At 48.8% G+C, this 15,412-nt stretch overlaps 1 protein-coding gene across 3 annotated transcripts in view; it reads right to left on the bottom strand.

The window, feature by feature from the left end:
- LOC310693582 (thrombospondin type-1 domain-containing protein 4-like) overlaps positions 1 to 15,412 on the bottom strand; it is a 252,516-nt gene that overhangs the window by 195,235 nt on the left and 41,869 nt on the right. For all 3 annotated transcript variants that reach the window (XM_083475940.1, XM_083475939.1, XM_083475941.1), the window contains exon 4: positions 1,800 to 2,239. In XM_083475940.1, the coding sequence (XP_083332066.1) occupies positions 1,800 to 2,239 (440 nt within the window). The remainder of the gene's footprint in view (positions 1 to 1,799; positions 2,240 to 15,412) is intronic.

Raw genomic sequence — 15,412 nt, 5'->3', positions numbered from 1 at the left:
CCTGTCAGCTACCCCTGGTATAGATGAACAGATGAAATTACAAAGCCAGGGAAAATAACAACAGCCACACAACTTCAACTGGCACTGAAATTACATCAAAGCAAGAACAAAGAAAGCTTCCCTGGGCAGAATATTCCACAGAATGTGAGGTACCACCAAGAAGTCCCATGTTCACAGGAGCCACCCACTGTACTTTTGAAGATGGAAACCACCTGAAAACCACCCTCTTAATCTACAGACAGACATGTGTGGACTGTGGAGATCATCTTTATCTACAAATAGAGACAGTGGAGGTTTGTGGGGTTGTCAATGGGATGAATAAGGCAGAAGGCAGAGAGCCCAACAGTAGGTGGAGCCAGAGCAAACAACTCTAATCCACTATAAAGCAGAGCCAACTAATCCTGTCTTTCCCTGCTCAGTTCTACAAAGGTAGCACAGAAGGCTGCATTATACAGACCATGGGCCCATCTAGCTCAGTCTTGTCTATATGGCTTGGCAGCAACTCTCCAGTTGCTAGAGAGGTCTCTCTCCCGACCCCACCTGGAGGTGCTGGAGTTTGAACCTGGGACCTTCTGCCTGCAAGACTGATGCTCTAACCCTGAGCCATGGCCCTTCCAACACTGAGGCTGAGGAAGAGCAGGCTGACAGCCAGGATCACCTCTTGGACTGGTTGTAAGGAAGGAGGCAGGCAGATGGTTGGAGACACACTGAGCTTGGTGGGGCCATGCCCCCTCAGCCCCAGTGGACCAGCCCCTCCCTCGTGCCAAGTGGTGAAGGGCTTTGGAAATCAGAAGCAGCACTCACAGAGCTCCTGGCCTGAGACTCCCTCAGAGCCCATTACTCGATTGCATTTGTTAGTCTGTTTCCTGGTGAACTGCCTAGCAGCAGCTTGAAGACATTTCCACTTGTCTCCAAGTGGTACAAATGTTTTATTTTGCATCTTTGAAGGATTTCCACAGCTCTCCAAGGTCGTTTGGTTTGGAGTCTGTCCCATTTCATCTTGAACTACGTTCTCCAGAATGAGTTAATCTCAGTCACAAATCTTTATCCCAACCTTACTGTTTCATAGATGTCTGACATTAGTCGGCGAGGGGGTGGGTATCCCAAAAGCTTTCCATCAGTACAAAGCATTATTGTATTGGAATCACTTCAGATCTTTAAGCATTCCCCATTGCCAACTCATTCTGCAGGCTTTGCCATTCATCTTTCTATCCAGCTACAGACGATGCCCCTTCCCTTGCATTCCACATTTGACCTCTGGAGCCCACGCAAAAATTTAGAAAACAGATTAGGCTTATCACACTCAGCCACTTCATTTAAAATTTTATCTTTCATTCCCCCATAGATCTGCATATTGATGTATATTTAAAGCGGGAATTATCAGCAAATGTCAGGAAGATGTGTCCATTTTGCGTGGACACACCTTTTCCTAGACTGTCAGACTCATAGTGTTGTAACCTGCTGAAGAACAGGTAATAAGTTTATCAGTAAAGTAAATCATCATCAACGACGACAACAACAACAACTAGTACAGTGGTACCTCGGGTTAAGAACTTAATTCGTTCCGGAGGTCCGTTCTTAACCTGAAACTGTTCTTAACCTGAAGAACCACTTTAGCTAATGGGGCCTCCTATTAGCTGCCGCACCGCCGAGGTACTATTTCTGGGTTAGCGGAGTCTGTAACCTGAAGTGTCTTTAACCCGAGGTACCACTGTAATAGTACCAGTTATCATTATGATAAAGGTATTACTGTTTTTATGTGCAGCCTCCTCCCCCCCCCCCCCCCCGCGCCACCCTACCTTCTTTCGGCTTTGGGGCTGCGCCTCTGGGACTGGGAGGGCCGGCGGCCTCTCAAGGCTCCCCTGCTCAAGTGGCTGACATTGCGCCCTTCGGAGGAGGCTCTGGCCTGGAGTCCTGCTCGCAGCCCACCTTCGTTCCGGTGAAGAGGCACCGACGTACGGATGGCCGAGATGATGTGGCCAGAGAAGGGACTGAGCAGGTCTTCGTGTCGGTGCGGAGGCTGGTGGGCAAGAGTCCTCTCGGAGGTCGAGAACTGCCCAGGCCTGCGGTGGCTCCTCTCGTAATAGTATCCTGGGAGGCAGGGCCTCGTCTGCTCCATCACGCCGCCACTGCAGCTTCGGGAGCAGGCCGACCAGGGCCCCCAGCTGCCCCATGCCCCCGGGGCTCCTGCGCTGTCGTCTTCCGTGGCAGCACTTTGCTCTCCTATCCTCTGTGGAACCTAAGGACACCAGAGCAAACCAATTAGCAAGAAAGAAACCCCCAGGGTGGCCGGTGCAGCTTTGGAGACCAGCCGCTTCACTCCACCATCTTTGAAAGCCGTGCTGCATGTCCTGGGCAAAGCAGAAGGCGGTCCGTGCGTTTGAGCACAAACTGCCCTTTGCGCTTCGGGATCCGAGGACACCGTGGCTGAAGGCAACATCTACAGCACTTTCAAGGCAGCGCTTCCCCCAAAGAGTCCTGGGAGCTGTTGTTTTTGTTAAGGGTGCTGAAAGTTGCTACTAGGCCCCTAATTCCCCTCGCTAGAGCTACAGTTTCAGAGTGGTTTAACCATCAGTCCCTCTTCCCAGGGAACTCTGGGAATTGTAGTTCTGTGAGGGGACTTACATTCTCAACAACAAACAACAGTTCCCAGGGTGCTTTGCAGGGGGGAGCCATGAGTGCTACATTTTTATAAGAGTGTTTGACATGTATGGTGTGGTCTTTGTATTCAAGTGACTTCTACGTCTGCCCAGCGCAGTGTCTGAACCTGTCAGCCAGGCTCTGACCACGGGGTCAATCTCCACACCTGCTGACTGGGCCTGAGGAGAATAGGGTGGAGTTCTTTTCCTCCTTCACCCCTGAAATTATTTTTACAAATAACACACATATCTATGTGTATATCTAGTTCTCCCCAAAGTAAGTGTACATTGTACATTGTGTGAGAGTCCCTGTGTGTTTGTGGGATTACAACGGCCCCAGACCCTCTTTTCCCTGAAATTTACTTACGTTTCTTTTCTTGAAATAACCAGCTATATTATGTCCATTACACATGTAATCTCCATTCCCTTGGTTCTATCTCCCCCGCCCCCACATAAAAGATCCTTATATGTGGGCTTCATTTTACAGTGGAAAGGAGGGTCTTCTGAGGAAGATAGGACTTGGTTTGTATCCTGCAGGGCTGTTAGTATGTCCCAAAAAGAAAAGGAAAAGTACTTGCAGTAGTACTGAATCCCTTGTGTCCTGGAAACCCCAGATCCTACCTGCAACCCACCCCTCCCTCAACCAGGTTGAGAAGGCTGGAGCAATCAATTTTTGGGGTTTAACTGCAGAAAGACGCAGCAAGACGTAGCAGACCTTTCCACCTGTGACCCTCAGCAACAGGTACACAGAGGCATTCTTTAAGCAAGCAGTCCATCCCCTCAATTCTACACCACCTCTTCTTCATTGGTAATGTAGGCAGAATTATTTTTATGAAATATACACCAAAGTATTATGAAATATTCCCAAGGCGAAGCACTCAGGAATGAATGAGCTTCAAAATTATGGAAAAGAAGCATTGGCAAAGCAGAATGGGCTCAATAATTTGCAGAAAAATTAAGAAAGCAAGGTGGCATCTCAAACTTCGTCCCTAAATGGGAATTTGTCCAAAGTGTCTGGCAGTGCCCTATACACAACATCACCTCCATGTATCTCCATTCCTATGGATGCATAGGAAGGAATAAGTCACAATGGTCTCAGTGAGCCTAACTTCAGAGCAAATGAACATAGGATTCACCTAAAAGAACAGCATCAAATATCCGAGAGAATGCTCGTACAATATTTAGTCCTGTTCTACTCTTCCATGTACAAATATGGGGCTTATTTTATGCCTAAATGGCTCAAGGCACATACAGAGATTAACCATTTACTCACGCACGATCATAGCAGGTAACTTTCTTTACCTCACAAGGGCAAAGGAAGTGCAGAGCCTTCTGCTCCTCACAACCCAACACGGTTAAGATTTAGAGCTAAATGCAGTGCCTGGAATCGGAGGTTATAACCCAACTCCAAAGCAACCCAGCCAGTCAGAATGCATCGCTGAACAGCCAACGGCAAGGAAATCGGAGCCTTTGGTGGAATACAGCTTGCAAAGCATGGCTTTTGAGAGAAGTCGATGGCAGCACATAAACTCTATCCAAGCTAGGCTTTGGGGTGGGCTACATACAGCCCACTCTTCAAGGTGCCCCTCATTGTTTCATCTCTAACCCCCTGTGGTACTGTCCGGGGAGATCTATGGGGCAGAAGTCCAGGGCCCCACTCAGCAGAATGAACAGAGAGGCTCCCCAGATGTAAGGGGGGGTGCTTACTAGGAACATAAAAGATACCATAAGACACACTTTTTTCCTCCTAAAAGGTAAGGGGAATGTCTGTGCGTCTTATGGAGAGAATGCCTATGGATGGCGGGGGGATCCTGCTGCAGTCGCAAGCAGAGGATCCATGGTCCCCTTCCTTCCCTCCTCCATGACTCGCTTTGAAGCAGCAAAGCGGGAGAGGAGCGGCTTACACGGGTGTAAGCGGCTCCTGTCCAGTTGGCTGCTTCAAAGCGAGAGTGCTCTCTTTCCCTCCCTCCTCCCCGCTCAGCTCGCTGAAAAGCAGCAAAGCTTTTCAGCGAGCTGAGCCGGGGAGGTGGGAGAGAAGGAGAGCCCACTCGCTTTAAAGGAGCAAAGCGGGAGAGGAGCTGCTTACACAGGTGTAAGTGGCTCCTGTCCGGTTGGCTCCTTTAAAACAACCATGCTCTTTCCCTCCCTCCTCCCCGCTTAGCTCGCTGAAAAGCTCCTTCTCTACACACCCCACATGTGCTCCTTGTCCCTTCAGTGTTTTTCCTTCCCTCTCCACTTAAAACGTGGTTACAAAGCACGGATCCTCAGGATTTTTGCACTGGGCTACTCCAAACCCACTGTCAAATCACAGGTCTGTGGCCACAGCATGAACCACAAAAATTATACATCCACTGTTTCGTTCAGAATATTTTTTTTCTTGTTTTCCTCCTCTAAAAACTAGGTGCATCTTATGATGCAAAAAAAAACGTATTTTATACCTTAGCCAGCTCACTGGTCCATGCCCTCCAACATTTCTCCTATGAAAAGAGGGACGCCCTAAGGGAAAGCGGGACATTCTGGGATCAAATCAGAAACTGGGATGGCTTCTGTAAATCCAGGATTGTCCATGGAAAATAGGGAGACTTCGAGGGTCTGGTCAACTTAACTTAGTATGCTGACTGGCAGCAGTTCTCCAGTGGCCCTCGATGTCCCTTCCAACTCTACAATTCTATGACACTATGATTCTCATCCCTACCTGAAGATGCCACTGCATGCAATGCAGATGCTGAGATATTCCTCTTCCCCTGTACAACATTTTGAAATAAATGGAGTTATACACCTTGCCATCTAAACAGCATGAATGGTGGAGAAATTTGGTTTGCTTCATATTTGGTTTTGCTTCACATTTTAACTTGTGCCTCCCTAATACACACTTATTGAAGCAATACACAAACCAAGTCTAGTGTCCAGATCAAGGGAAGGCTTGTTCAAACCACAACCTGAATTACTGTGTCCAGTTCTAGGCACCACAATTCAGGAAACATGTTGACAAGCTGGAACATGTGCAGAGGAAGGCAACCAAGAGTCTGGAAACCAAGCCTTATGCGGAACGGTTGAGTGAGTTTAGTATGTTTAGGGATAGGTTTAGCCTGGATAACAGGAGAGTGAGAGGAGATACGATAGCCATCTTCAGATATCTAAAAGACTGTCACATGGAAGATGGAGTAATGTTGTTTTCTCTTGCTCCAGAGGCCAGGACTCGAACCTATGAAATGGAATCAAGTTACAAGAAATGAGATTCCAACTAAACATCGGGAAAGACTTTCTGACAGTAAGAGCTGTTCAACAGTGGAACAGATTCCCTCAGAAGGTGGTAGACTCTCCTCCTGCCTTGGAGGTTTTTAAGCAGAGGTTGGGTGGCCGTCTGTCATGGATGCTTTAGTTGAGATTCCTGCATTGCAGGGGGTTGGACTAGATGGCCGTCAGGGTTCTCTCCAACTCTACAATTCTATGATTCTACGAAAACACAGCTACCCATTGAAATCTACAGTGTTCCAGAGTTCGCAATGCAGTTCTCCAACAACGCCTTTTTCTTTAAAGAACTGTCTGCAAAACAGTGCAACTAATTTGCAAAAGTACTTGTAAAAATGGTGCCTGTTAGGAGAAACACTGTCCCCAAATGCTGACAATTTCCCATGAGGACTTGGGGAGGCAGGAATCACAAACCTACTGCAGCAAACTGAACTGGAGCCTGGAAAAGTGAGAAGCTGAGAAAAACCAAAACGGACAGATTCATCCATCGCTACTTCAAGGAGAGAGGGTCCCACAAGACAGCTTGAAGGAAGGAAAGGAAGACAGCTTTTCAGATTGTTATGTACTGAAGTTCTCACCCTGGGCCAGCAGGGGGATACTGTAGATAGTTTTCACTCAGGTCCACGTCAGTTATTTTAGGCGGGAAACCCTGGGTTGTTGTTGCTACAATGTTGACAGCCAGCTGCCTATAAAAGCAGGCCGGCTGAGCTGTTTGCAGTTCAGTTCTGTCCAGCTTACAAATGAAGAGCTGCTCTGGAGAAATTGCTGAGTCGTCTGCTATGTTCGCCCACAACTTAACACTGGCGACGAGGATGGGATCGATGGACATCAGAGCACAGCCAGATGCAGCCACCCTCTGAGCAGAGCTGAAACACTGAGCTGAATCACTGAGCGAAATCACTGAACAGAACCAATTCAGAGCTGACTGTTCTGGCTAGAGCACTGTGTTCCATCCATCGCCCTTCACGCCAACATCGGAATCATGGCTTCACTTGTGCCTCTACTGCCGTTTGCGCCAGCCTCTGAATCATGGGACTCCTACCTCGCTCGGTTCGACTGCTAGCTCCAAGCCAACGAGCTGACGCAAGTATCACAGGAGCGTAAGTGGGGCCTATTCCTCAGCCTCTGTGTGCCTGAGGTGTTTGAGACGGCCCGAGCATTGGTTGCGCCTGAAGCAGTCCAGGCAACACCGTGGGACACGATCCAAGAGAAGCTCCGCAACCAATACGCACCAAAGCCGTCCAAGATTGCTGCCCGCCATGCGTTCTACCACCGGAACCAGGCAGAGGGGGAGTCAATCAACAACTACACCACCGCCCTGCGACAGGCTGCAATGCACTGCAAGTTCCAAGACTTAAACGATGCCCTGATGAATTGAATCGTCTGCGGGGTCCGGGACATCCATCTGCAACGGCGTCTCCTCGCCAAGCCAGACCTCACGCTACAGAAAGCCATTAAGGAGCCTGTGGCCTCAGAAGCTGCCCAGGAGATCCGCAAGTCCAGCAGCCCGCGTCTTGTTAGGAAGCCAGTTCCAGTGCATCATGAAGAGGCCAGCAGTGATGAGGCATCCTCCAGTGAAGACGATGACGTGCACCAGACAAAGCGGGAGCACAGGAAGTTCCAACAGAAGTCCAAGGGCCAACAGGAATGTGCCAGCTGCAGAGGCAACCATTCCCGTGCCAAGTGTCGATTCAGAGACGCCATCTGTAAGAAGGCAACCAAAATGGTCAAAGGCCTGGAAAGGATGCCTTATGAGGAACGGCTAAGGGAGCTGGGCATGTTTAGCCTGGAGAAGAGGAGGTTAAGGGGTGATATGATAGCCATGTTCAAATATATAAAAGGATGTCACATAGAGGAGGGAGAAAGGTTGTTTTCTGCTGCTCCAGAGAAGCGTACACGGAGCAATGGATCCAAACTACAAGAAAGAAGATTCCACCTAAACATTAGGAAGAACTTCCTGACAGTAAGAGCTGTTCGACAGTGGAATTTGCTGCCAAGGAGTGTGGTGGAGTCTCCTTCTTTGGAGGTCTTTAAGCAGAGGCTTGACAACCATATGTCAGGAGTGCTCTGATGGTGTTTCCTGCTTGGCAGGGGGTTGGACTCAATGGCCCTTGTGGTCTCTTCCAACTCTATGATTCTATGATTCTAAGTGTTCCAGAAGGGGCCACATCGCTAAGGTCTGCCGATCGGCTCCGTCTGACACCCCCCTTCACCGACTCGCAAGTCCAAGTCTTCACTCCAGTCTGCCAAGGAAAGCTGTTTCGCTCTCACCAACTACCGCTGCCCGTCTGGAACCACGATTGGCCAAACCGACTCGCCTATGCGACGCAAGATGAACGTCACGGTGCTCACTGAAGGAGCTCCATGTGACATGGAGATCGACACCGGGTCTGCCCTGTCCATTGTGTCTTGGAGCACCATCAAAAGACTGGTACCCAGAGTGTCCAAAAGGCAACTCGACTCTCACCGCATACACCTGAGAGACTACCAGGGAAACGACATTCCCGTGGTAGGCGTTGGCCGGTTCCGGATCGCCTTCAAGGATTTTTCAGGCCTGCTCCGACTGGTGGTGGTAGAAGGTCAGCGGCCAAGCCTCCTCGGGCTAGACTGGTTTGATGCCCTCGGCCTGGAAGTCACCGGCATCAACTGCATCTCTAACGCAGAGACTGAGGGTCTGGTCAAAGACTTTGCCGAGGTTTTTGACGGCACTTTGGGGCAATATACAGGTACGCCCATCTCCTTTAGCCTTGATCCACAAGTTGTCCCCATCAAGCTAAAGCCACGCCAGGTTCCCTTTGCTCTCAAGGCTAAGGTGGACGAACAACTGGACAAGCTGATCACCCAAGGAGTTTTGGAGCCGGTTGACCACGCCAAGTGGGAAACCCCCATCGTCACGCCTGTCAAGCCAGACGGGTTGGTGAGAATCTGCGCTGACTACAAGTGCACGATCAACAAGACACTTCAGCAGCACGATTATCTGGTTCCTGCTGTCCAACCCCTGCTGCATTCCCTAGGTGAGGGTAAGGTCTTCGCTAAGCTGGACCTTGCCCAAGCCTATCAACAACTGCCCGTCGATGATGCCACTGCTGAAGCCCAGACGTCACCCACCGAGGGGCATTCTGTTGCCGCTGGTTGCACTTCGGGGTGAGTGTGGCTCCTGGCATCTTCCAAAGCCTTATGGAGCGTCTCCTGCAAGGGCTTCCAGGCATGGTACCATATTTTGATGACGTCTTGGTGTCCGCAGACTCACACCAGCAGCTGTTCGAGCGCCTCCGCGCCGTGCTGACCAGGTTCCAGGAGGCCGGGCTCAAGGTAAAGAGGGAGAAGTGCCAGATCGCCGTTCCACAGGTAGAGTTCTTGGGCTATCTTATCGACGCCTCCGGCCTTCACCCGACCACATCCAAGATCCGCGCTGCTGTGGGGAGACTGCGTCGTGATTCCCCAAAGACTCCATCAACGCGTCCTGGAGGCTCTGCACGTTGGCCACCCGGGAATTGTCAAAATGAAGGCGTTGGCTCGGTGTTACGTCTGGTGGCCTAACATGGATGATGCCATCACTGCCTGTGTGTCCACCTGTCAAGCGTGCTAAGAATCGAGGCCTGCACCACCGGCAGCTAAGGGACACACCTGGGAGACACCAAAGACACCCTGGTCGAGGGTGCACATCGATCTGGCTGGCCCCTTTCACGGCCGGACCTTTATGGTAGTGGTGGACGCCTATTCCAAATGCCTGGAGGTGGCCCTGATGCCCTCCACCACTACCGAGGCCGTCATCCGGGTGCTGCAAGGCCTGTTTGCGACGCATGGGTGTCCTGATGTCCTTGTCTCCAACAACGGACCGCAGTTCACGTCAGGCACTTTTGAGCGGTATCTTTTGGGACTGGGCATCCGCCATGCCCTAACAGCACCCTTTCATCCATCCAGCAACGGGCAAGCGGAGAGAATGGTGCACTCAGCAAAAGAGGCACTGGCACGCCTGGACCGGGGAGACTGGCACGAGCGGGTCGCCGAATACTTGTTCATGCAACACATCACCCCTCATGCGGCCACAGGGCGGAGTCCTGCTGAGCTGCTTATGGGCCGCCGCCTCAGGTCACTGCTCGACTGGCTGCACCCGGACTTTACTGTGGCCGAACCCCCAGGCTGTGCCAACGCACCACGGTCATTTGTTCCAGGAAACCAGGTCTTTGCCCGGAACTATGTGGGGAACATTCCTTGGGTGCCAGCCACAGTAGTGGGAGTCCCTGGACCTCGCTCGTACCAGGTGGCACTCGAAGACGGACGCTTGTGGCGCCGGCACATAGACCAGCTTAGGTGCAGGGTTGGGGACTTGGACACTACCGTGGTGCCCCCAACTGCGCTCGTGGCTCCGGAACAGACACTTACAGATGGTGAGGCTCCACCTACACCTCCCTCGCAAACTGCCAGCGTGGAGCCGAACCAAGCCGCTTCAGAGGGTCTGCCAGACTTACCACAGGCTCAGACCACTCCACTTGCGGAGGCTCCACCCACAGCAGCGGATCTCGGGCATTTGGTTTCAACGCCACCTAGGGTCGCACCACAGCCTCAGCAAGAATTGTGTGGCCCCCCCCCCCGGACTTGGCTACCAGTCCCCGGCGGTCTGGCAGAGTTTCCAAGCTCCCAACTTATTTAAAGGACTATGTTGTTGGACATGTATCACTGTTGGTCTAAGTATGGGAAATGTAACCGATATGCTTTTGTGCCTAATTGAACCATTACGTGTAGTGCTGTATATAAGGAAACCATTACGATTGTAACTAACGCCTTATCTCGGTGGGGAGGGGTGTTATGTACTGAAGTTCTCACCCTGGGCCAGCAGGGGGATACTGTAGATAGTTTTCATTCAGGTCCACGTCAGTTATTTTAGGCGGGAAACCCTGGGTTGTTGTTGCTACAATGTTGACAGCCGGTTTCCTATAAAAGCAGGCCGGCTGAGCTGTTTGCAGTTCAGTTCTGTCCAGCTTACAAATAAAGAGCTGCTCTGGAGAAATCACTGTGTCGTCTGCTATGTTCGCCCGCAACTTAACACAGATAGTTTTACTTGCTCTGCAAATTGCCATGCTGGCTTTTTCAGTTTCTTGGTTCTCACCCCACCAGAGTTCAAGGAAGCGGCTCCTTGCTTTGTTCAGGAAAACAAGCAGCACTCCCTTCTGTGTCTGCCCCATCAGGCCAGAGAAGCTTGTTGAAACAAAATGCCTCCAATTGTTTTCCAGAAAGTGCAAATCATGGTCACCTACAGTCACAAACATGTGCTTCCCGCTGCTCAGCAGGCTGAGAAGTCCATTTTTATCAGAGCCAGCTTGAATTTCAGTCTGTGGGTCTGCTCTGCCCACATTTTATACCCTCAACAGCACCTTTTGCAAAACCAGAAGACATTCATCAGATTGCCAGCGCCTAAAAACCACCACTTAAAATTATTCAGTTATCCAGGCCGGAGGGGGGGGGGGACCTGATAAGTGACAAGTGCTGGCCTGCAGCAGAGGCAAAGGAGGTGGGGGCAGGCCCCCCGCAGCTGCTACAGCCTGAAGTCGTCAGGAGCAGGTTTGAGATAAAAAGGATATGCTGGAAGAGCTCCAGGCAAGTCAGAAAAGGTACAGTTTCACACATGTTAATCCCGGAGCTCAAGATTTGCTGGCAAATGACAGCAAGCAGAATCCTGGGTACTGAAATCTAAAGCAGAACATGAGTCGGTCAGGAGGGGGGGGGGTTCATTTGTAATGCAGAAATGCTCTTTTTTAAAAAATATATATATATATTTATTGAGTTTCCAAAAATTTAAATTTAAACACTACAAACAAAAAAGGAAAAAAGGGGGGGGAAACAAATGAAAAACAACACAATACAATACAAAAACACTACAAAACTAACACATAAGACAAATAAAACAAAACAAAGACCATTTAAAACATATTAAACAATTTCAATGTCATATCTTTCGTTCGCTTATTTCCACGACTTCCTCACACCTCCCTTTTTGTATTCCACATCAATTAATTATTTCAGCAATTCCTTTCCATCCTCCCCTGTTTTCTATCCTATAATTATCTTAACACATTCTAACCTTATTTTCATAGAATTCTAGGGTTGGAAGGGACCCTGAGGATCATCTAGTCCAGCCCCCTTTTGTTCCCTTTAATACTCTATTGATCTATTTATCATAGAATCATAGAGTTGGAAGAGACCACAAGGGCCATCGAGTCCAACCCCCTGCCAAGCAGGAAACACCATCAGAGCACTCCTGACATATGGTTGTCAAGCCTCTGCTTAAAGACCTCCAAAGAAGGAAACTCCACCACACTCCTTGGCAGCAAATTCCACTGTCAAACAGCTCTTACTGTCAGGAAGTTCTTCCTAATGTTTAGGTGGAATCTTCTTTCTTGTAGTTTGGATCCATTGCTCCGTGTCCGCTTCTCTGGAGCAGCAGAAAACAACCTTTCTCCCTCCTCTATGTGACATCCTTTTATATATTTGAACATGGCTATCATATCACCCCTTAACCTCCGCTTCTCCAGGCTAAACATGCCCAGCTCCCTTAGCCGTTCCTCATAAGGCATCGTTTCCAGGCCTTTGACCATTTTGGTTGCCCGCCTCTGGACACGTTCCAGTTTGTCAGTGTCCTTCTTGAACTGTGGTGCCCAGAACTGGACACAGTACTCCAGGTGAGGTCTGACCAGAGCAGAATACAGTGGCACTATTACTTCCCTTGATCTAGATGCTATACTCCTATTGATGCAGCCCAGAATTGCACTGGCTTTTTTAGCTGCCGCGTCACAATGAGGTCTCTGTTATTCTTCTCTCCCTTAATTTTGACCCAAATGCTCTCACTTTGGCTTTGAGGTTCTAAATCTTGGATCTCTTCACAGGTATACACATCCCTGACATATAACGCCACTCCTCCTCCTTTCTTGTCTGGTCTGTTTCTCTGAAATAGATTGTATCCCCCCATTATTACATTCCAATCGTGGGACTTATCCCACCAGGTTTCAGTGATGCCTATTATGTCATATTTAGTTTGCTGTACCAAGAGCTCAAGCTCATCTTGTTTATTTCCCATGCTTTGCGCATTAGTGTACAGACATTGAAGTCCATTAATCATTCCCCCGTGTCTCTTATTTAAGGATTTTTTCCTCCCACCACATTAGTCAGTTTAAAGCCCTCCTGATGAGGTTTCTGAGCTTTACACTGACTAATGTGGGGGAGGGAGACAGTGCTCCTGAAGGTAGGAGTTTATCAATTGATGAAGATGATCATCCAAATGTCATAGACCAAATGGAGTAAACAGCACGCAGACCTAGTGGTGGGAGGAAAAAATCCTTAAATAAGAGACACGGAAGAACCCCGACCAAACCTAAGAGGAGGCATGTAGTGGTGATAGGGGATTCCCTACTGAGGGGAACAGAAGCAGTGATCTGTGGGCCTGACAAGATATCTCGGGAAGTGTGCTGTCTCCCCGGGGCTAAGATCCAAGATGTAACTGAACGACTGCAAGGAATCATAAAACCCACCGACAAATACCCCTTCCTCTTGGTTCATGTGGGAACCAATGACACTGCAAGCAATAGCCTCCAGAAGATCAAGAGACTACGAGGCTCTCGGCAGAAAATTGAAGCAACTAAATGCACAAATTGTCATCTCATCTGTCCTCCCAGTTGAACGATGTGGCCCAGGGAGAGAGGGGAAAATAGTGGAAGTGAACAGCTGGCTTCGCAAATGGTGTAAACAGGAACGGTTTGGATTCTTAGATCATGGACTGCAGTTTCTTGAAGATGGACTTCTGGCAAGTGATGGGCTGCACCTCACAACGGTTGGGAGAAAAGTTTTTGCCAAAAATCTCAGAAACCTCATCAGGAGGGCTTTAAACTGACTAATGTGGGGGAGGGAGACAGTGCTCCTGAAGGTAGGAGTCTATCAATTGATGAAGATGATCATCCAAATGTCATAGACCAGATGGAGCAAGCAGCACGCAGACCTAGTGGTGGGAGGAAAAAAATCCTTAAATAAGAGACACGGGGGAATGATTAATGGACTTCAATGTCTGTACACTAATGCGCAAAGCATGGGAAATAAACAAGATGAGCTTGAGCTCTTGGTACAGCAAACTAAATATGACATAATAGGCATCACTGAAACCTGGTGGGATAAGTCCCACGATTGGAATGTAATAATGGAGGGATACAATCTATTTCAGAGAAACAGACCAGACAAGAAAGGAGGAGGAGTGGCATTATATGTCAGGGATGTGTATACCTGTGAAGAGATCCAAGATTTAGAACCTCAAAGCCAAAGTGAGAGCATTTGGGTCAAAATTAAGGGAGAGAAGAATAACAGAGACCTCCTTGTGGGAGTTTACTATAGACCCCCAAGCCAAACGGAGGACATAGATGATGCCTTCCTGGAACAGATGGCCAAGCATGCAAAAGGAAGGGAGATAGTAGTAATGGGGGACTACAATTACCCGGATATTTGTTGGATGTCAAACTCAGCCAAGAGCATAAGGTCAAACAGATTCCTCACTGGCCTTGCAGACAACTTCATTGTCCAGAAAGTGGGAGAAGCAACAAGAGGAACAGCCATTTTAGATCTGGTCCTAACCAATGTTGATGACCTGGTTAGTGGGGTAGAAGTGGAAGGATCATTAGGCGCGAGTGATCATGCTCTTCTGAAGTTTACTATACAGCGGAAAGGATCAGCCAAGCATACTAGGACTCAATTTCTTGACTTTAAGAAAGCCGACTTCATAAAACTTAGGGAAGTGCTGGGTGAGATCCCATGGACAGTAATACTAAAAGGAAAGGGAGTTCATGATGACTGGGAGTTTGTTAAGAGGGAGATAGTAAAAGCACAACGTCAGGCAATACCAATGAGACGGAAACATGGAAGGTGCCCAAAGAAGCCAGGGTGGCTATCTAAAGAACTTTTAACTGAGTTAAGATTAAAAAAGGATGTGTACAAAAAATGGAAAAGGGGGGAAACCACCAAAGAGGAATTCAAACAAATAGCCAGCACGTGTAGACACAAAGTCAGAAAAGCTAAAGCACAGAACCAAGCTGGGAGGGGTATCTAATGTCACAGAAGACAGAATTGGAATTCAATATGATCTTAATAGATTGGAGAACTGGGCCAGAACTCACAAAATGAATTTCAATAGGGACAAATGTAAGATTCTACACTTAGGCAGGAAGAACTAGATGCATAAATTTAAGATGGGGGACTCCTGGATTGGCAGTAGTATATGTGAAAAAGATCTAGGGGTCTTGGTGGACCACAAGCTAGATTCTTGGCAAATCTGTCTGTCTCATAGGGCCAGTTCATGCATGATTGGCAATCCCTTGTGAGATTTCCTTGGGAGGTGTCAAGTTGTGTGAATTGGTGGCTCTACAGTGAGGAACCTTAGTATGTGTTTGCATGTCTTATGTTGAGATTAAGATGGGACTTTTTCAAGTCACTGCCGATCGGAGGTCAAATGGTTGTCTTCTGCTTTTCATATTTTGGCATCCTTG

Source organism: Podarcis liolepis (genome assembly GCF_965112155.1).
Source record: "Podarcis liolepis genome assembly, chromosome: 14".
Lineage (NCBI taxonomy): Eukaryota > Metazoa > Chordata > Lepidosauria > Squamata > Lacertidae > Podarcis > Podarcis liolepis.
The sequence above is the reverse complement of the archived record's forward strand: the minus strand, read 5'-3'. Positions and strand labels throughout refer to the sequence as shown.